This window comes from Mustela lutreola, chromosome 2, assembly GCF_030435805.1.
Source record: "Mustela lutreola isolate mMusLut2 chromosome 2, mMusLut2.pri, whole genome shotgun sequence".
Lineage (NCBI taxonomy): Eukaryota > Metazoa > Chordata > Mammalia > Carnivora > Mustelidae > Mustela > Mustela lutreola.
In genome coordinates, this window is record NC_081291.1 from 175,580,443 (window position 1) to 175,603,732 (window position 23,290).

Here is a 23,290-nt window from a genome sequence, read left to right on the forward strand (position 1 = left end):
TAAATGTTTGGTAGAATTTCCCTGAGAAATTGTCTGGCTCTGGGGTCTTGTTTGTTGGGAGATTTTTTGATGACACTTCAATCTCCTTATGGGTTATGGGCCTGTTAAAGTTTTCTGTTTCTTCCTGGTTCAGTTTTGGTGGCTTATGTGTCTATAGTAATGCATCCATTTCTGCCAGATTGTCTGATTTGTTGACATATAGTTGCTCATAATATGTTCTTATAATTGTAGTTCTTTGGTATTAGTTGTGATCTTTCCTCTTTCACTTGTGATTTTATTAATTTAGGACCTTTCTCTATTGTTTTTGATAAGTCTGGTCAGGAGTTTATCAATCTTATTAATTCCTTGAAGGAATCAGCTCTTAGTTTTGTTGAACTGTTCTACTGTTCTTTTGGTTTCTATTTCATTGATTTCTGCTCTGATCTTTATTATTTCCCTTCTCGTGCTGGGTTTAGGCTTTATATGCTATTCTTTCTCCATCTCCTTTAGGTGTAGGATTAAATTGTGTACTTGAGACCTTTTTTTGTTTCTTGAGAAAGGCGTGTACTGCTATATACTTTCCTCTTAGGACTGCCTTTGCTGCATCCCAATGATTTTGAACAGTAGTGTTTTCATTTTCGTATGTTTCCATGAATTTTTATAAATTCTTCTTTAATTTCGTATTTGACCCATTTATTCTTTAGTAAGGTGGTCTAGCTTCCACGTTTTTGAACTTTCCAACTTTCATCTTGTGGTTGAGTCCTAGTTTCAAAGCATTGTGGTCTGAAAATATGCAGGAAATGATCCCAATCTTTTGGTACTGATTGAGACTGATTTTTGACCCAGGGTGTGATCTGTCTGGAGAATGTTCCATGTGCATTAGAGAAGAATGTGTATTCTATTGCTTTGGGATGGAATGTTCTGAATATATCTGTGAAATCCATCTGGTTCAGTGTGTCATTTAAAGCCCTTATTTCCTTATTGATCTTTTGGTTAGATGATCTGTCCCTTTCAAAAGTGAGGGGGATGTTAAAGTCCACTACTGTTATTGTATGATTGTTGATGTGTTGTTTTGATTTTGTTGTTTATTGGGTTATATAATTGGCTGCTCCCATGTTAGGGGCATAGATATATAAAATTGTTAGATCTTCTTTTTGGATAGACCCTTTAAGTATGATATAGTGTCCTTCTCATCTCTTATTATAATCTTTGGTTTAAATTCTAATTCGTCTGATATAAAGATTGCCTCATCAGTTTTCTTCTTTGTCCATTAGCATGGGAAGTTGTTTTCTACCCCCTCACTTTAAATCTGGAGGTGTCTTTGGGTCTAAAAGGAGTTTCCTGCAGATAGCATATCGATGGATCTTGTTTTTTTATCCATTCTGATACCCTGTGTCTTTTGATTGGGGCATTTAGCCCATTCACATTCAGGTAACTATTGAAAAATATGAATTTAGTGCCATTGTATTGCCTGTAAGGTGACTGTTAATGTCTCTGTTTCTTTCTGATCTATGCTACTTTTAGGCTCTCTCTTTGTTTAGAGGACTCCTTTTAAGATTTCTTGTAAGGCTGGTTTGTTGATTGCAAACTCTTAGTTTTTGTTTGTTCTGGAAGTTTTTTATCTCTCCTTCTATTTTTAATGACAGCCTAGCTGGATATAGTATTCTTGGGTGCATATTTTTCTCGTTTAGTGCCCTGAATATATCATGCCAGTCCTTTCTGGCCTGCCAGTTTTCTGTAGATAGGTCTGCTGCCAAGTTAATGTTTCTACTGTTATAGGGTACAGACCTCTTTTCTTGAGTTGCTTTCGGAATTTTCTCTTTGTCTCTGAGATTTTAAAATTTTACTATTAGATTTGGGTGTTGACCTGTTACTGATTTTGAGGGGGGTTCTGTGTGTCTCCTGGAATTTGATTCCTATTTTCTTCCTGACATTAGGGAAGTTCTCTACTATAATTTGCTCCAATATATCTTCTGCCCTTCTGTCTCATTGTTCTTCTTCTGGGATCCTGATTATTCTAATACTGTTTTGCTTTATGGTATCATTTCTCTCTTGACTTCTCCCATAGTGACCCAGTAATTATTTATCTCTCTTTGTCTGAGCTTCTTTATTCTCCATTATTTGGTCTTCTATATCACTGATGCTCTTTTCTGCCTTACTTATCTTAGCAGTTAGAGCCTACCTTTTTGGTTGCATTTCATTGATAGCTTTTTTGATTTCAACTTGGTTAGGTTTTATTTCTCCAGAGAAGGATTCTCTAGTATCTTCTGTGCTTTTTTTTAAGCCCAGCTAGTATCTTTATAATTGTCGTTCTGAACTCTAATTCTGATAGTTTACTAATGTCCATGTCAATTAGGTCACTGGCAGTTGGTACTGCCTCTTGCTTTTTTTTTTTTCCCCTGAAGTGAGTTTTTCCATTTTGTCATTTTGTCCAGAGAAAAATAGATGAATGAGAGAACAAAATGCTAAAAGGGAAACAATGACCCCAGAAAAATATACACTAAACAAATCAGAAGACCCCAAAACTGGAGGGAAAGAAAAAAAAAAGGAATATAATCAGGCTGTTGGAAAGAACAGAGCCACACACTAGATTTTGGTTGAATTTTGGTGTGCTAGAAGAAACTACCTCTTAAAATTTTAAAGAAAGAAAAACTTAAAAATACCCCAAATCAGGGTAAATACAATGAAGGGATGGGTTATGATTGTAAAAATGAAAATTAAAAAAGATTTAAAAAAATGAATCAATAAGATTAAGTTGGTTGAAAAAAGAAAGAAGGAAAATTGAAAAAATTGAAAAAAATTGAAAAAAATAAAAAGGAGAGAATGTAATCAGATGGGTGAATAGAACAAAGTCATATACTAGATTTAGGGTATAATTTGGCCTGTTAAAAGCAACTGCATCCCAAAATTTTAAAGAAAGAAAAACTTATATTTACACAAAAAATAAGGTTAAATACAATGAAGGGGTAGAATATGACTTTAAAAATGAAAATTAAAAAATATTTTAAAATTGGAATTGATAAGCTCATTGAAAAAGAAGAAAAGCTCAAAGAAAAATGAAATAGAAAATAAAAAATAAAATTTAAAAATTAACTTTGAAAGACTAAAGAATCATGGGAAAAAAGCCATGAATTCTATGTACTGTAGTTCCTTAGTGCTAGAGTTTTGCAGTTCTCATTAATCAGTAAACTTGGTCTTGGCTTGATGTTCTTGCTGATTGTCTTGGGGAGGGGCCTGTTGCAGTGATTCTCCAATGTCTTTGGTCCAGGAGGAATTGCACCACCATGGCCAGGGACAAGGCTAAGTACTTTGGGTTTGCTCTTGATAGCTTTTGTTCCCTGAAGGCTTTTCATGCAGCTTTAGAGGGAAAAAATGAAAATGGCAGCCTCCCAATCTCTAGTCCCCGAGGAGCTGAGAGGTTGCACTCCAATCCTTAGTGCACCCTAGAGAAAAGCAGTTAATCACTCCTGCTTCTTTGGTCTCCGACCACACTCTGTGCTCACCTGGATTGTGACAGAGCATTTCTATTTCTGGCACATGACCCCATTTGGAGTCTTCAGACCCAGCAGATTTCTGTGCTGTGCTTCATGCCACTCCTCCCAGGGGAAGAAGCAGAGTCTTCCTGGATCTGCCACTTGTTGGGCTGAACTGTGCTGCAGATCACGGATTATGGCAACCCTGAGCTGAGAACTCACTCCTTGGCTCACTACAGTCAGCTTCCCCACTTCAATACGTGGGAGCTCTGCCACACTCAGGCACCCTCAGTCTTTCTTTGACCCCGAGGGTCCTGAAACCACACTGTCCCAGGAAGGATTCTACCCCTGCTTAGCCACTGGAGCAACCTCCCTCCCCAGAGCAGACTTCTAAAAGTTCTGATTTTTGTGCTGCTGCTCTATCGCTTGGCTGGTAGCTGGCTGATGGAGGCTTTCTCCCACCCTGCAGTCTATCTTTCAGTGTATTGCCTCAGATTCACTTCTCTGCATGTCCCACCTTCCAGAAAGTTGTTGCTTTTCTGTTCATAGAGTTGCTGCTATTCTTTTCTTTGATCTCCTGTTGAGTTCATAGGTGTTCAGAATGGTTTGATAACTATCTAGCTGAATACCTGGGACCATATGAAATTTAGGTCTTCTACTCCTCTGCCATCTTGCTAGCACAGGTGCTCTCATTTAAGTTAAGGATACATATTTTTTTTTGAGTACTTCAGTAGCAGGCAATGTACTGAGAATTTTACAAACTTTAGTTCTTTCAGAAGCCTCATAAGGCGGTTATTATTTCTGATTTACAGAGGAGAAAACTGGATTTTAGGGAGGGTAAATAGCCATTATCAATAGCAAGTAAGAAACAGCTAAGATTCAAAATCTGGTCTTTCTAATTACAAAATATGTAATTTTATCTTCTTTTACTGCCACAGGACATTAGGTAGTCTTACTTGGGAAAAATAAGTTTCTCTGGACAAATATGATTGAGAACTATAGTTATAAGAAAATTTTATTTATTGCAGGAGTTTTAGAGCTTTTTGCTGTTGTACATTGTGCCTCTTCAGGAGAGTAACTGAGCAGGCACTGTTCAAACGTGCTTGATTTTGAAACTCTTCCCTCTGTCCAGTGTCATCTTGAGGATCTGAGTGTCACATGCTGATACAGCTTTTTTCAGTAGGCTCAGGCGATGTCTACATATTTTGCATTGTAAGTGTAATGAGCCATGATTGAAGTTCAATATCAGAATTTGTAATTAATCATGATTAAAAACTACATTATTTGTGTAGATGTTATCTGAAGCCATGGGAATGAATAGATTTACACACAGATGATATAGATTGAGAAAAGTCTTCAAAGTAGGGAGGAAAAGACATTGGTAGGCAGATAGGCAAATCAGGAAAGAGAGGTTTGGGAAGCAAGGCAGGAGCGTGAAAAGCAATGTAGATTAGAGGTAAAATAGTGTGAGGGTCCCGACTTTGGCAGTTAGGGGGTCACTTTGACCACTGGTTGTAGTAGGGACAAAAGCCAGATCTTAAGAGGCTGAATGAAACAAGGAAAATAGGATGTAAAAAAAATTTCTGAAACAAGTTGGAGTAGGAAATAAGGTAGAAAGGAATTTTTTTTCATTAGACTCTAGAGACTTAAATCAAGTTGGCAGGTAGTGGGAAAGGTGTGAGTAGAGAGAGAAAGATAGTAAGTAGGAGGTAACTGATGGGGTGAGGTTTCAGAAGAAACGGGGAGATTGGAATAGAAAGATAGCTTTTTTTTTAGTTTTTTTAAAAAAAATTCTTTAAAAGTTGTACTTGTATTTCATAAGAGGAAAAATAAAAATGTAGATTGTGTGTGTGTATAGTGAGATTATGCATTATATATACATGTGTGTATATATAATATATATTAAATTATATTATAATATACATTATATTATATGTGTGTGTATATATTATATATATATATATAATATATATATATATATATATATATATATATATATATATATTACATCCACACATAGTGATTTCTTTGTCCCTCACACCTTGTTTTGTGATTATAGTCCATAGATTTGCTATGCTGGACACATGAGAGAAATCTTCTACATTCTTTAATTTTTGAAAAATTTCTCCAACAAGAAAGGAAACAACAAATGTTGGAGAGGATGTGGAGAAAGGGGAAACCTCTTATACTGTTGGTGGGAATGCAAGTTGGTGTAGCCACTTTGAAAAACAGTATACAGTATGGAGATTCCTTTCAGAGCGGGAGACAAACCATGAGAGACTGTGGACTCTGAGAAACAAACTGAGGGTTTTGGAGGGTGGGGGTGGGGGATTGGGTGATCCTGGTGGTGGGTATTAAGGAGGGCACATATTGCATGGAGCACTGGGTGTGGTGCATGAACAATGAATTTTGGAATACTGAAATAAGATAAAATTTAATTTAATTAAAAAGAAAAAAAAAGAAAGATAGCTTCTTGAGATGTGCAGAAAGGGAAGATGGATAAAAATACATAGAATTTTGAGAAGTTAAGGCTATTAGAGTCATGCTTCTATGCAAAGTAAGGAAAAATAATCTTTGGAAAAAGGACTGTCAAGTGGTATTGGTAGCTCAAAATGGACTAGGTGGTCAATTAGGCATGAATAAAGAAATTGTTAAGTAATTTTGAAAGTCACTGAAACAAGTGTAAGTTTGGTAGTACTACTACTACTAATAAGTGTAAGTTTTGTAGTACTACTACTACTGCTAGTAGTAGTAGTAGTTGCAGTTACTATTATGTGACTTTCTTCAGCAGTGCTATGGAATCTAGCAGCAAGAATTTGGAAAAAAAATGAATTTAGTTTTAATTAAGGTTAAAGGGTAGGACAAGACATGGGGCAAAAGATGGGTTCACTGTGAGTGAGGAAATGAAAGGTCAAAGAACTATGGGTTGTAGAATGAAGTTCACTTCTGAGTACTTGAGAAGTATAACGATATTCCTTAAATCCATTCACAAATATATGTTGCTGAAATGAGGATATGTAGAAGTTTGTGGAGTAAATTAAAGTGTCTCTTGTTTTGAGGGAGTTGATTTATGGAAGTTTTAGAGCTTCATAATGATGGTAAATTTTAGAGATAGAGAAGAAAACTATGGATTAAATATCAGAATTCTGGGAATGTTGGAGAGGATATTGGTCAGTACATGGGAATCACAAATATAGTTAAGGTAATATAATCAACTTAGGGGAATTTTAAAGGAGAATTATTGGAATAAAGATAAAATATTAATTGGAAGTGGTGGTGGGAGGAGGAATAAATTGTTAATCCATAATTCTGATTTTATAAGTGTGAGAAGAATCTTGAGAGAACTTTAAAAAAATTAGTATAGCAGTAAAAATCTAGGATTCAGGTAAACTAAGGTGGAGGAAATGCTACAGGAAAAGATTCAGAATTTAAGAATGTTATACTGATTCTGGAAAGGAATTTAGTGGGCAAAATTTAGATGGAGAAGAATGTGGATGACGGGTAGAACTGAATACATAAAACATGAGAGACCAGCAAGACAATAGGCTGTGGGGACTGACATCTAGGGTGGTGAATGTGATTCCCAGGTCTCATGATAGAAGACAGAGAATTCAAAAGTAGATAAGAGAGACATGGTAACTCAGGGAATGGGTTATGGGTAGGATTTGTAGCTTCAAAGATCCAGATTGGAGCTTTGTTATGTTGTTGTCTTAAAACTGCCTTTGAGGTGGGTAACTCTAATAGGAGTCTTTAATAATTTGGAAGGCTAATATGAGCTGCTTTATCCTACTTTGTATTTCCTAATAATGATAACTCACCTCTTGCGTGCACCTGGAATGTACTGTTCTTTCATCCATTTCTGCCTATCTAAAATTTGCTCATTATCTAAATCTTCAAAGCTCAGTTCAGTTATGTCTTTCCAAGAACTATATCCTAATTAGCTCAAACTTAAAACAAATCATATCTATTTCTGAACTTACATGGGTCTTAGCACCTCTTACATGATATTTATACTAGTTTCTATCATATATTTTAGCTTCCTAAATTGTTTTAACTTCTGCTGTTACTCTGTTAACTCTGACACAGGGACTGTCTTATTAATCTTATATCCCCAAAGCATCCAACATGCCTGGAGTGTACTGGTTAAGAAAGCTACCTCTGGGGGTGCCTGGGTGGCTCAGTCAGCTAAGCATCTGCCTTGGGCTCAGGTCATGATCCCACACTCTTGGGATGAAGCCCCGCATCAGTCTCCCTGCTCAGCGGAGAGCCTGCTTCTCCCTTTCCCACTCCTCCTGCTTGTGTTCCCTCTCTCGCTGTGTGTCTCTCTGTCAAATAAATAAATAAAATCTTAAAAAAAAAAAAGATGGCTACCTCTGGTATTAGACCAGTAATGAATCAACATGATGACTTTGGGAAAGTTACTTGGATTCTTCAGACATAAATTTTTCATCTGTAAAATGGTAATAATACTGTTACTGATCTAAGAAGGCTTTCATAAAGACTATTTGCATACTTAGCCTAGTGGCAGCAATGGTAACCATCATTATCTTAACTAAATGCTTGTGGAGTAAATGAGTGAGTGAGTGCTTCCACAATCTACTTAGGAAAAAGTCACATTTTTCAATTGTTTGACTCATTTATTTAGAAAGAGAATAATTAGATTTTCCTGTGTGCTAATACCAACACACTGAGGTCTCTTAAAGAGTAATATTTCAATATAAACTGTTAAAGTAATCATTACCATTCATTTTGTACTACTATATGCCAGACATATGCTAAATGATATAGGCTAGCTCACTTTAATCTTTATTGAAAAGTTGGATGTTCTCCTTTGTTTTAGAGTCTCAAAAGTCATAAGTAAGCCAGGATAGAAATTTAGGTTGTCAAACTTTAAAATTGTTAACTTTTGAGTACCATACTATACCAGATAATCCCAAGAGGCATATCATATGTTTCTTTAAATGCCCCCAAACCAATGTAGTATAAGATGGTATAGCTCAATTATAAAAACCCTAAAATTGTGGGAAGTCACAAGAATATTAATTTTAAAGGACATAAGGAAACATGCTGTAAAACAGGATAGATGCATTTTTTTTTGATAGATACATTTTTAACTCATGAGTCAGTTTGGGAGTATTAATCTATAAATTACAATTAATATAATTATATGCGATATTAATATTATATTAATTATTGTATATACAACATATATTATAACAATTAATAAAATATATAATTATATATTATTATATTATCTTGCTGCTATGTATTATGAACTTAGAGAAATTATTGCAGCTGTATAGATTTTTGAATAAAGTATAGTCCATTTGTTGTAATTGTAGTTTTTAAAGCTTTTTTTGTTTTGTCTTTAAGTTGAAGTAGTACAGCGTGGTACACATATCTTTAGTATAGTTTGGTGACTTTTTGTACTTGTATAAAAATACTGTGTAACAGTCACCTAAATCAAGACATAGAACATTTCCAGCATCTCAGAAGGCTTATTTGTATCCTGTTCTAGTCAGTATTCTTTCTCTCCTCACGTACTCTCATTTCAAGGCTTTTGCCCATCTTGAAGATTTGTTGTCTTGCCTTTGCTTTGTAGTTCTTTATAATTTTTGTTTGGGTCCTTTGACAGATGTATGTATTATATAGTATTATTAACTGTCACCATACTGTATGTGGATAAATGTATTATAAATAATAATCTTCCAGTCTGTGGCTTGCCTTCTTACTCTCTTAATGATGAGGTTTGATGAGTTTTAATGAAGTTAAGTTTATTAATCTTTTCCTTTAGGGCTAATGCTAATTGTGTCTTGTTTGAGAAATTTTTGCCTACCCTAAGATCATGAAGTTATAACCCCCTTTTTGTTTTAGAAGCTTTATTTCTTTTATCTTTGGCATTTAAATCTATGATCCCTTTAAAATGAACTTTTGTTTATAGTGTGAGGTAGAGGTCAAGTTTTTTTTTTTTTTTTTTAAAGATTTTATTTATTTATCAGAGAGAGGGGGGGGAGAGAGCGAGCACAGGCAGACAGAATGGAAGGCAGAGGCAGAGGGAGAAGCAGGCTCCCTCCTGAGCAAGAAGCCCGATGTGGGACTCGATCCCAGGACGCTGGGATCATGACCTGAGCGGAAGGCAGCTGCTTAACCAATTGAGCCACCCAGGCGTCCCTAGAGGTCAAGTTTTATTTATTTTCCCTTTTGGTTATCAGATTGCTTCAGCATTACTTACTGTAAAGATCATCTCTTTCTTACCTAATTGTAGTGATATCTTTTTTTAAGTAAGTGACCAGATATGGATGGATTTGAACTGTTAAATTTTATTATGGAATCTGTGATATATTCCAGTAAATTATAAGTTCCTAAAAAGCTTAGACTGTGTTTAATTTGCTTATTACACTATCCCTACTGCCAAACATGCCAGGCACATAATAGACATTCAGTAAATATTTGCTGATTGAATGAAAGAATCATAAAGGAAAAATCCACAGGAAGTTTCAAAAATGTTGCTGAGGAGACAGTTAAACTCTTCCTAGTAGCCGAGATGCCTAGGTATGTAGTAGAACTGGAAGTCCTTTTGTAGAATATTCTAAACATACCTCTTACCTTTTGTTTAACCCTTCCTACCTGCAACCTCCCCTATTACAAATGTTTATCTGATCATATGGTTCAACCAGCATTTATTAAACACCTATTGGACTTTTGCTAGGGAATATCTTATTTAGTTCTTAGAGCATTTTCTTATTTTTTCTATTGTCATCATACATATATTATTTAATGAAGGCATTTTGTGAGAATTTGCTATTCTTCTGATTATTTTTTGACCTTTATGTTTAGTCTGTTAGGTTCTGTAAAATGTATAAATGTAAATTCTAACTCTAACAAGTTACTTTAAAACAAAGGATGGCTATGAAAGGATTTGTTTTATCACATTGTTTATTTCATTTAGATGTTAAATGATAATTTTTACCATGTCTTTGTAGAAATTGTCACAGAAGGAAAAAGGAAAAAGTCTTCATCTTCTGAGTTACATAAGGTATGCATTAGTTTTGCTTTTAATCTATACATTATCTTTAGAGTTACCAATAGTGAAAGTATTTTATTTGTCTTTTTAATAAAAACTTAAAGAAAATTTTATAAAACCTTAACTAATTAGTGTTTTGCAGGGAATGGCATATCCTAATTAATTAAAAGGTTAACAAAGAAAAACACTTTCTGGGATCTGCCTTGTTTAAATCATTGTAAGATGTGTCAGTATAATTTCTAGGCCTTGTTTTAGATTTTGTATAAAACATAAATGTATAAAGCATTTCTGTATTTCTTTGATAACTGGACATATTAGCATACCTCACATTCATTCATTTTTTTACTGTAGATAGAGGAAAGTGTTCAAGTCATGTGCTGAAAATTACTGATTGAAATACCTATTAAAATTTCTTCCTTCCCTTCTTTTCTTTCTCCCTTCCCTTCTCTTCCCCTTCCCCTCCCTCCCTCCCTCCTTTCTTTCTTTCTCTCTCTCTTTCTCCCCCTTCCTTCCTTCCTTCCTTCTGTGTATGCGAATAGTTACAAAAGAAGCAAAGTGAATTTTCTACTTATGTTGGAAGTGTTTCAAAAATTTAGTTTCTTTTTAGAAAGATTATCTTTTTTCCCTAGAATTTTGTGATTTAAACACCGTAGTTCCCTGATATACCTCATAATTCATTAGACACTTTTTTCTGAAGCATTCCAGATTATGCATGGAGGACTTTTAATTTGGCACAGAGAACTTTAATTTGGCATATTTCATGGATTAAAGTGAAGAAATCATAATGAGGGCTGTGGGAGGGAATCAAGAGCATACAGACAAGACTAAACAGAGCATGTCTTTAGGTACTCTTCTACCTTGGCTTATTTCACATTTCTGGGTATGATTTCTTTCAAAATTCTGGATTTGGCTTAAGTGCTGTAAGTGAGGGGGAGTAAAAATAAATTCCTACATTGCTGTCATACCCAGTTTTAAATACCTCTGTTGACTACCTCTTCTTTTGTGTTTAATACCTCTAATGAAGTGAAATGCTCTGTTTTCAGTTGCTGCTTCATGCAGTTGAAAGTCCACCATTAGATATTCATAATATATTTCTCTTTCTTGTTTTTCGATGTATGACAGTATTTTTTTTTAACTTTTTCTTTTCTTTCTTTCTTTTTTTTTTTTTTTTAAAGATTTTATTTATTTATTTGACAGGCAGAGATCACAAGTAGGCAGAGAGGCAGGCAGAAAGAGAGGAGAAAGCAGGCTCCCCGCTGAGCAGGAAGCCCGACCTAGGGCTTCATCCCAGGACGCTGGGATCATGACCTGAGCCGAAGGCAGTGGCCTTAACCCACTGAGCCACCCAGGCGCCCCTAACTTTTTATTTTCAAATAACTTTAGATTTATAGAAAATTTACAGAAATAGTATAGCATTCACATCTACCCTTCACTCAGTTTCCCCTAGTGTTAATATCTATATAACCACAGTATAATGACCAAAATTTAAGAAATTAACTTTGGTACAGTACTTTAAGCTACAGACATTATTTGGATTTCTTCAGGTTTTTTTTTTTTTTAACTAATACTGTTTTTCGATTCCAGGATTGCACTTTGCATTAGGCATCATATCTCCTTGATTTCCTTAATTCTATGACAGTTCTTCAGTCTTTGTTTTTTAATGATCATGACATTTTTAGAGTACTATGATTTTGTCAGTATTTTGTTGAATATTCTTCGGTTTGTCTACACTAAACATTTTGTTTCAATCAGAAAAGAAATATTCTTTGGGTTTGTCTCTGGTCTCCCTTTTTTCTTTTTCTTTTCTTTTTTTAAAAAAGATTTTTATCTATTTATTTGACAGAGAGAGAGATCACAAGTAGGCAGAGCAGCAGAGAGGGAGAGGGGGGAAGCAGGCTCCCTGCTGAGCAGAGAGCCCAATGTGGGCTCAATCCCAGGACCCTGAGATCATGACCTGGGCTGAAGGCAGAGGCTTAACCCATTGAGCCACCCAGGCACTCCTTTTTCCTTCTTAAAAAGTGATTTCTATACCCAATGTGGGGCTTGAACTCACAACCCCAAGATCAAGAGTCTAATGCTCTTCCAACTGAGCCAGCCAGGTTTCTTTGGATTAGATTAAAGTTATGGATTTTTAGAAAGGATATCACATGATATGCCCTTCTTACTGTATCCTGTCAGGAGTACACAATATACAATAATGATAGGTCTTATTACTGGTGATGTCATTCTTGACTACCTGCTTAAGATGGCTACTATCTGGTCATTCTGTTGTAAAGTTACTCCTTTACTTTGTAATAAATAGATATCTTGGGAGAGATACTTTGAATCTGTGCAGATATACTGTTTCTTAAACTTTCACCCACTATTTTACCATGTAGCAGTGGATCTGCCCTGCAAAAGTTGTGTATATGATATTGTTAGTGATTTTCTATTTCCCTTATTCCCTCTGCATTTATTAATTGAAGTTCACCTGTAACGGAGATCTGCCCCTCTTTTCTTCTTATTTATTTATTCAATTACCTATTTTTATTAATATGGACTCAAGGGTATTTATTCTATGGGTTATAATTTATTATAGCATTATTAGCTTTTCTGATTGAAACAAAATGTTTAGCGTAGGTATTGGAAGATCTTTCAGTTTGGATCCTGTGCCCTTTTAACGTGCTCCCCCCCGCCCTTTTATTTTTTTTGCACTATTTTCTGGTACTCCATGATACATTTCAGGGAGCCCTGGTTCTTTCATTGAAGAATAGTATTTAGAAATCCAGGTCTGGGTACTAGGTGTACTCATTGCTTGTGAGGTGTCATTGTTTCTAGGCTCTCACTAGAGAAGACTAGAAAAATTTTTGTATACTAATCCATACAGATACACATATCTCTGTATTTCTGTATTTATCTTACATCTATGAAAAACCATGAGTTTAGTACTGATAATTTTTTTAAAAGATTTTATTTATTTATTTGTCAGAGAGAGAGAGAGAGAGCAAGAGCGTACACGCATAAGCAGGCAGAGTGGCAGGCACAGTGGCTCGCAGAGGCAGAGAGAGAAGCAGTCTCCCTGTGGAGCAAGGAGCCCCTTGCGGGAATTGATCCCGAGCCAAAGGCAGTGGCCCAACTGACTGAGCCACCTAGGCATCCCCTGATAATTTTTTTTTTTAAGATTTTATTTGTTTGTTTGACAGAGAGAGAATGAACATAGATAGGTAGGCAGAGCAGCAGACAGAGGGAGATGGAGAAGCAGGCTCCTGGCTGAGCATGGAGCCTAATGTGGGACTCAATCCCAGAACCCTGGGATAAAAATGATGAGCTGAAGGTACACACCTAACCAACTGAACTACCCAGGTGCCCCAGTACCGAGACTTTGGATTCTAATCCAGCACCACAGAGTTTATTCTAGCCTTTTCCCCTTTTTTATTTTAACTTTTTTTCTCTTATTATCTATCATATATTTACTTATTTGTTCAACTATAATCTGCACATGAAGTTATACTATTGCATTTAAAAATGTAGAATTTCTGGGGCGCCTGAGTGGCTCAGTGGGTTGAGCCTCTGCCTTTGGCTCAGGTCATGATCTCAAGGTCCTGGGATCAAGCCCCACAACTGGCTCTCTGCTCATCAGGGGGCCTGCTTCCTCCTCTCTCTGCCTGCCTCTCTGCCTACTTGTGATCTCTCTCTCTCTGTTAAGTAAATAAATAAAATCTTAAAAAAATGTGGAATTTCTTAAAAATTAGCATACTAAATTTTTATTAGTGATTTATATTATTGTTTTTTCTATCAAAGTAGCTATGGATATAAATTACTGAAAGGATTAGAGCTTTGATGGGTATAGGGCCAAGACCCCAATACATTTTGTGTTTAAAGTATTTCAAAAATATTTCTAAAGCAAAAGCAGTTTGTTGGAGATAAATTAGGAAATTGAGTTAAGGGAAAAGGAGACCACTCAGATGGAACCAAAATTAATGCTTGGATGTATATCTTTCTAGTTTTTCTCTCTGTATATCCATCTGTAATAAACACATATTTATTTATTTTTTTTAAAGATTTCATTTATTAGAGAGAGAGAGACACACACACACAGCAGAGAGGGAACACAAGCAGGGGGAGTGGGAGAGGGAGAAGCAGTCTTCCCACTGAGCAGGGAGCCTGATGTGGGACTCGATCCAAGGACTCTGGGATCATGACCTGGGCCGAAGACAGATGCTTTTCCACTGAGCCACCCAGGTGCCCCATCTGTAATAAACACATATTTAAATATTTAAAAATAGAAAATCACAGAGTACTGTTTTATAATTTGCTTTTTCTACTTAACTACATATTGTGAACATCATTTTCTGAAATCTAATTTAAAGCATTTCTGGGTAGATACTTACTGAATATTTAACATGTATTTGACACTATACTAGACATAAGTATCAGGGAAACCATGGCAAACATTTTTAATGACTACATTGTATTCAGTTATATGGGTATATCACAGTTAATTTGACTAATATCCTATCATTGTTTTGAGGTTTTTTGTTTGTTTGCTTGTTTTGAGTAAACTCTATGTCCAATATGGGACTAAACTCATGACCCTGAGATCAGGAGTCACATGCCCTAGTGACTGAGCCAGCCAGGTGCCACTTGAGTTGCTTTTAATTAAAAAAAAAAACAAAACAAAAAACGGAACAGCGCTGTAGTCATTATCCTTGTAGCTAAATCTCTGGAACATAATTATCTACTAAATTATTTCTGGCCTTTTGATAGCTGAATTCACATTAATTGAAGACTGATCTCTTGATAAATGTGAAGTAAGAGTGTGAATACTTTGTGGAGATCCACAGTTTTTGGATTTATACATGGGAAGTTGCTACTCTATTCTGAATATTGAAAATTAAGACTTTTATTCTTTGGTAAGTCCTGGTTATACCTTTTGGCAGACTCCCAATTTTCCTTAAGTAATAGCTTCGTACTGATGTAGTATTTGAACAAGTAATAGATTAAACTTTTGAAGTTCTCTGTTAAAAACATGGCAGAGGTCATTTCAGTCTAAACAAATTAAAGAGCATATGTTTATAATAAATAGCTTGTCAGTGGATTCCAGTATATTTTTTCCCCCCTGGATTATCTGCTTTTGATAGCATTCTCTTTTGAAGGCTATACTATAATGAATTATGTATAAAGTGTACCTAAAAGTAGCTGTGTGACTTGATCTGCTGAAGGGCTTATTTAGTATTACATTTGAACATTAATAAATAAAACAAATGTTCTTGAGCTTTTTTTGGGAAGTTATTAGAGTTCTGATAATGTATTTAAATATAACTTGAAGGGGGATTTAGAACCCATTTTTGCCTTAAAAAATTCAGTTTGACTTTTTAAAGTATTAGAAGACTATTGAAAATACTTGAGAGTATTAGGACTCCATTTGGATTTTTGTAAATGGAATTATAGGCTTTGCAGAATCATGAATAGCTTAGAATCTTTGTTGATTGTACACAGCACAGCTGAGACCATGATTAAAATTTGTCTAAGAATAGATGAGATTGTTGCAAAAAGGCTTCCATTATTTTTTTTAAATTAATCATTAAGAAAAAAGTGAGTGTAGAAAATATTGACAGTAGTTAGTTGTACGTGAAATCTGCTTCTATATTCATATACAGTATTAGAGTGAGAGATTTAAATCTGTAATTTATTAATCAGGAAGCTATAGGTGAGGTTTTTCTGGAGCTTTAAGTATTAATATTTTCCCCTTGCCTTTAATAATTGCATTGTATTCTTATTAAAAAAAATTTGGAAACTAAGAGAACATGAAAATAAAAATCACCTCTTAACTCACTAGAGATAATTACTGTTAAATATTTTTGTATATAACCTTTCATATTTTATTTCTACTCATGGGTATTTTATTTTGTCTTATGAAAGAAAGATCATTCTCTATATGTTTTTCTTTTATACTTATATTCAAAATAATTTCTTTTTTTCTAAATTTTAATTTATATATATATATATATTTTTAGTGATCTCTACACCCAATGTGGGGCTCAGACTCATGACCCTGAGATCAAGAGTTGCATGCTTTTATTTTTATTTATTTATTTTTAATTTCTTTTCAGCATAACAGAATTCATTGTTTTTGCACCACACCCAGTGCTCCAGGAGTTGCATGCTTTTCTGACTGAGCCAGCCAGGTGCCCCCAAAATAATTCCTTAATATTATTAATCTTCTGGAACATGTTATTTAATAACAATTGAATAGTATCTGATTTGGTTTAGTTTTGCCATAAATTTGTTTAATTATTCATTTATTATTGTTTCTGGTTTTTCTATATTAAAAGTAATATAGAATATATATCTCTGTTCATAATTTTTATATATACTTGGATTTTCATTATTTATTATTTATTTATTTTTATACTTCGATTTTCAAAGCTTCTGATATTAGTATATAGAGTATTAATAAACATCCAGATTTCATATGTCTATACTTTGGAGGAATAGAGAACTACCTTTTTTGAAAATAGGATAGATTATGTTTTGTGTCCATCCTAATGGAAGTATGCATCAGTATTTACTAGAGTAAATAATTCATTCATTGATACTGAATCTAATCCATTCATAGGTAAAGTGATTGAACATAAATTATTGTGAAAAGGTAATATAAAATCTTCCATGGAAGACATAAGGAAAATGTTTTTTTAAAGATTTTATTTATTTGAAACAGAGAGAGAGTGAGAGAGGGAACACAAGCAAGAGAATGGGAGAGGAAGAGAAGCAGGCTTCCCGCTGAGCAGAGAGCCTGATGATGCAGGGCTTGATCCCAGGACCCCGGGATCATGACCTAAACCGAAGGTAGCTGCTTACCAACTGAGTCACCCAGGTGCCCCAGACATAAGGAATATTTTATAAGAAACTGATTTTACAGAATACTCAACATGCATAACCAGCTCTTCCTTTTTCCAAATCTTAGTTGCTGTCCTTCAAGGTTTTTTTTTTTTTAGCTCTTCTTACAAAAATATTTTTTTGAGAGTGAGAGATAGAGTAAGCTAATGGACCTGGGTAGGGGAGAGGGGCAGAGCAATCCAGGGAAGAAAAAGACTTGCTACTGAGTTGGGAACCTTATAGGGCTGGATCCCAAGACCCTGAAATCATGAGCTAAGTTGAAGTCAGACACATAACTGACTGAGCCACCCAGGTGCCCCATCCTTCAAGTTTGAACTGAGTAAATTTTTAGGTTATTACTAGGGCCATGTAACAAATAACCTCCCGAACTTAGTGGCTTGAACTTACTTTGCTCAGGAATCATCAGTCTGGGAAGGGTTCAATTGGAGAGAACTTTTCTTTGTTTTACTTGGGAGTTAGCTAGGTTGGCTTGGAGGCCAGGGCTTGTAAAGGTTCGCTCACTCACTTATCTTGATACCTGTTCTGAGAAGAATCAGCATCTTGGTGTATATCTGTGTCTTTTTAAATCTCTCCATTATAGAGGCTTAAGGATGTCCAGGATTTTTTTACTCATTGGTTCAGTTCTCCTGGGATATGTATACTAAGAGAAAGAGGGGGAAAAAAAAAGAGGAAGGGAGAATACACAAGCATGTGAGACCAGGCTAAAAAAATACAAGTATTGCCTTTAATGATTTAGCCTTGGACATCACAGTCCTGCCCAGATTCAAGGGGGAGGAATGTAGACTGTACCTGATGTTAGAGGACTGTCAGTAGCACATCGGAAGAAGAGCATGTGGGGTGTGGAATATTGGTGTGGCTATTTCTGGAAAACAGAGTATGCTATAAAATCCAATGTAGGCTAACTAACCTGCTCACAAAGAATCCATGGGTGTGAACAGCCTGAAGCCCTTACCTTTGAGGAAGCAATTGTTGTTCCCTAATTAAGAATATAAAGGAAATAATTTAGAGATAATACTGTCTTTTGCAGATGAAGAATTAAAAACAGGTACCTTTTTATACAGATTAGATATAGATAATTAAGTTATTAGTACCTAAGAGGATCAATTCATAGGTGCTAGTGAAATAAGGGTTGGGATATCCTTTCTTCAAATTTATTTTGTCCTCTTGACTTATGCTCTACTCTCACTGAAATTATTTTATGGATTGTTACTGATTATAGTTGATGTGGTATTTATTATATATTATATTTTGTAGGCTGAATTTGATACTTAACTATTGTTTATAACTTTAATGTGAAATTTAAGTTATTTAAGTTCTAAACAAATGATTTCAAACTTGTGGTTACAGTCCATACATTCATTTGTTTATTCAGCACATCATGAGCCATACACTTTGGAGATATAAAGTCTACTAGGTCAGGGTACTCTCTTTATTTTATTTAAAAAATTTTTTTAAAAAAAGATTTTATTTATTTGCAGAGGGAGAGAGTGAGAGAGGGAACACAAGAAGGGGAAGTGGGAGAGGGAGAAGCAGGCTTCCCACTAAGCAGGGAGCCCGATGTGGGGCTTGATCCCAGAATCCTGGGATCATGACCTGGGCTGAAGGCGGCCACGTAATGACTGAGCCACCATAGCACCCCTATTTTTAATTAAAAAAAAATATATTTATTTGAGAGAGAACAAGAGTGTGAGAGAGAGAGTACCCATGGGCAGTGGGGAGGAGCAGAAGCAGGGGGAGAAGCAAGACGTTAAGTTGAGCAGGAACCTGGTTATGGGACTCAATCCCAGGACCCCGAGATCACAAACTGAGCTGAACGCAGATGCTTAACTGACTGAGTCATCCTGGCACCCAGAGCACTCTCTTTTAAAGACCTCCACAGCCTGGAGAAGAGGGACATGTAGACAAATATTTATAATATAGTTTGATACATATAATATAAGTAACATAATAGAAATGTACCAAGTACTATTACCTAGAGAAAGGAATGCTTTGGTGTAGGAGTGACAGTTGTGTGGATAGAAGAATAATTTTGAGCTGAATCTGAAGTATTTAATAAGGGAAAAATAGAGGGAAGGGGAATTCATACATACATACAAAGGAAGCAGTACATACAAAGGTCTAAATATATAAAATAATGCATGTTTGAAGGAAGTTGAGTAAATGGTGTGGTTGGGATGTAGAGTTGGTGATATGTGGGTGATATTAAAGATCGCAGATTGTTAAAGAGTTTTATCTGTAAGTAGCAGGTGCCATTGTTGTTTGTTAAATGTAATGATCATTAGATTTGCATATTAGAGAACTATGGGGATAGCATTTGAAAGATGAGAAGAGGTAGAGACTATGGGTAAGAGATGGTTAGGGGGCTATTGGGATACTTAATTTATCTACCTTAATACTGAATGAGAGGTTTTAAATTTTTATTTATTTATTCTTAAAGATTTATTTACTTATTTTTGTGCATACGTGCGTGCACGCAAGAGAGAGAGAGAGAGAGAGAGAACAAGCAGGGGGAGGGGTAGAGGGAGAACCACACTCCCCACTGAGCAGGGAGCCCAGCACCAGGGGATCATGACCTGAGCCGAAGGCAGACGCTTAACCGACCAAGCCACCCAGACATCTGAATAAGAGGTTTTTAAAATAAAATTATATTTAGCTGTCTGTAAATTAAGCACTGAATTTAAAACTCTTTAAAACTAATTGCAAAACAAAAATAATAAAACTAATTGCCAAATGGGGCATGTGGTTGGCTCAGCCATTAGATCATACGACTCTTGATTTGGGGGTCATGAGTTCAAGCCTCACGTTAGGTGTAGTGCTTATTTAAAAAAACAAAAAACCCGCTTGACTTATTCTCCCTGATATGAGGAAGTGGTGATGCAACATGGGGGCTTGAGGGGGTAGGAGAAGAATAAATGAAACAAGATGGGATTGGGAGGGAGACAAACCATAAATGACTCTTAATCTCACAAAACAAACTGAGTGTTGCTGGAGGTAGGGGGGTTGGGAGAAGGGGGGTGGGGTTATGGACATTGGGGGGGGGGTATGTGCTTTGGTGAGTGCTGTGAAGTGTGTAAACCTGGCGATTCACAGACCTGGGGATAAAAATATAATATGTTTATAAAAAATAAAAAATTTAAAAACAGACAAACAAATAAAAAACCCAAAACACTAATAGCAAAATATTAAGGCGGGTTAATATAATGGTCCTGTTAGTTCGATTAACATGATTCAATTCTTATTTATATTTCAGTTAAATCAATTATTTTCTCATTCTGATTTCAGATAACACAGATGTTAAATGCGAAACCAGAAGATGTTCATGTTCAGTCACCACTGTCCAAATTAAGAAGCTCAGAACACTGGGATCTCCCTTTGCAGGGGGTAAATAAAAACTAATTTCTTTTAAGTACATAGTGTTGTTTGGTGTGTTTAAAATATTTTAATAAAACTGAATTTTCGTTTTCTTATATATTCTTGCTGGGGTTTTCTTATATTATTTGTAGTTTTTAATTTGTTTATTTCTGGTATTTGTTGAAGTGATGCTTTGAGATTAGGGTCTTCTTTAGTTTAAGTATACCTTACTTTGTATGATTATTTTCTTGAAATTTAAATCTCATTATTGGAAAAGATATTTTAAATTTATGAGAATATTAAGCTTATTGGAATCATTTGCTCTTTTGCTCTTGTTTTGTAAATTTGAGAGGATATATCTTAAAATGTGGTGGAACTATACTTTAAAAAGGTACTCTAATTATAAATCTGGACTTTGATTTTATTGCTATTAAGCATTATTATGGAACTTTCATGAATAAGGCTTAAGATGGCACTTTTTTTTTTCCTAAAGATTTCATTTGTTTGAGAGAGAGAGAAAAAGAGAGAGAGGGACAGGGTGCACAGGCAGGGGATGGGGCAGACACAGGGAGAGGGTGAAGTAGGCGTCCTCTTGAGCTGGGAGCCGGAAGCGGGTCTCGATACCAGGACACTGGAATCATTACCTAAGCCAAAGACAGATGCTTAACTGACTGAGCCACCCAGGTGCCCCCAAGATGGCACATTTTAAATATTTTTCCTTGTGCTGGTACAACTCATGGTCATTAAAAAAAAATTTTTTTATTAACATATAATGTATTATTAGCCCCGGGGGTATAGGTCTGTGTATCACCAGGTTTACACACTTCATAGCACATACCTTCCCCAATGTCCATAACCCCACCACCTTCTCCCTATCCCCCTCCCACCGGCAGCCCTCAGTTTGTTTTGTGAGATTAAGAATCTCTTATGGTTTGTCTCCCTCCCAATCCCATCTTGCTTCATTTATTCTTTTCCTACCCCTCAAACCCCCCACGTTGCCTCTCAACTTCCTCATATCAGGGAGCTCATATGAAAATTGTCTTTCTCCGGGGCGCCTGAGTGGCTCAGTGGGTTAAAGCCTCTGCCTTCGGCTCAGGTCATGATCCTGGGGTCCTAGGGTTGAGCCCCACGTTGGGCTCTCTGCTCAGCGGGGAGCCTGCTTCCCCCTCTCTCTCTGCCTGCCTCTCTGCCTACTTGTGATTTCTGTCTGTCAAATAAATAAATTAAAAAAAAAAAGAGAAAAGAAAATTGTCTTTCTCTGATTGACTTATTTTGTTAAGTATAATACCCTCTAGTTCCATCCATGTCACAAATGGTAAGATTTCATTTCTTTTGATGGCTGCATAGTATTCCATTGTATATATACCACATCTTCTTTATCCATTCGTCTGTTGATGGACATCTAGGTTCTTTCCATAGTTTGGCTATTGTGGACATCACTGCTATAAACATTCAGGTGCATGTGCCCCTTCGGATCGCTACATTTTTATCTTTAAGGTAAATACCCAGTAGTGCAATTGCTGAGTCATAGGGTAGCTCTATGTTCAACTTTTTGAGGAACTTCCATGCTGTTTTCCAGAGTGGCTGCACCAGCTTGCATTCCCACCAAGAGTGGAGGAGGGTTTCCTTTTCTCCGCATCCTCGCCAGCATCTGTCATTTCCTGACTTGTTAATTTTAGCCACTCTGACTGGTGTGAGGTGGTATCTCATTGTGGTTTTCATTTGTATTTCCCTGATGCTGAGTGATGTGGAGCACTTTTTCATGTGTCTGTTGGCCATCTGGATGTCTTCTTTGCAGAAATGTCTGTTCAGGGGCGCCTGGGTGGCTCAGTGGGTTAAGCCGCTGCCTTCGGCTCAGGTCATGATCTCAGGGTCCTGGGATCGAGCCCCGCATCAGGCTCTCTGCTCAGCAGGGAGCCTGCTTCCTCCTCTCTCTCTCTGCCTGCCTCTCTGCCTACTTGTGTTCTCTCTCTGTCAAATAAATAAATAAAGTCTTTTAAAAAAAAAAATGTCTGTTCATGTCCTCTGCCCATTTCTTGATTGGATTATTTGTTCTTTGGGTGTTGAATTTGCCAAGTTCTTTATAGATTTTGGATACTAGCCCTTTACCTGATATGTCATTTGCAAATATCTTCTCCCATTATGTCAGTTGTCTTTTGGCTTTGTTGACCTTTGCTGTGCAAAAGCTTTTGATCTTGATGAAATCCCAATAGTTCATTTTTGCCCTTGTTTCCCTTGCCTTTGGCGATGTTCCTAGAAAGAAGTTACTGCGGCTGAGGGAGGTCAAAGAGGTTGCTGCCTGTGTTTTCCTTAAGGATTTTGATGGATTCTTTTCTCACATTGAGGTCCTTCATCCATTTTGAGTCTGTTTTCATGTGTGGTGTAAGGAAATGGTCCAGATTCATTTTTTTGCATGTGGCTGTCCAATTTTCCCAACACCATTTGTTGAAGAGACTTTTTTTCCATTGGACATTTTTCCTGCTTTGTTGAATATTAGTTGACCATAGAGCTAAGAGTCAATTTCTGGGCTTTCTATTCTGTTCCATTGATCTGTATGTCTCTTTTTGTGCCAGTACCATACTAC

The 23,290-nt window shown here is 36.0% G+C and overlaps 1 protein-coding gene across 7 annotated transcripts in view; it reads left to right on the top strand.

The window, feature by feature from the left end:
• The window catches only part of SENP7 (SUMO specific peptidase 7), a 162,013-nt gene that overhangs the window by 8,486 nt on the left and 130,237 nt on the right, over positions 1-23,290 (top strand). For 6 of the 7 annotated variants that reach the window (XM_059164284.1, XM_059164277.1, XM_059164281.1 and 3 more), the window contains exons 2-3: positions 10,436-10,488; positions 20,638-20,736. In XM_059164284.1, the coding sequence (XP_059020267.1) occupies positions 10,436-10,488; positions 20,638-20,736 (152 nt within the window). Of the gene's footprint in view, positions 1-10,435; positions 10,489-15,222; positions 15,369-20,637; positions 20,737-23,290 lie in introns of all 7 variants that reach the window. The other variant, XM_059164279.1, reaches the window with a different exon arrangement.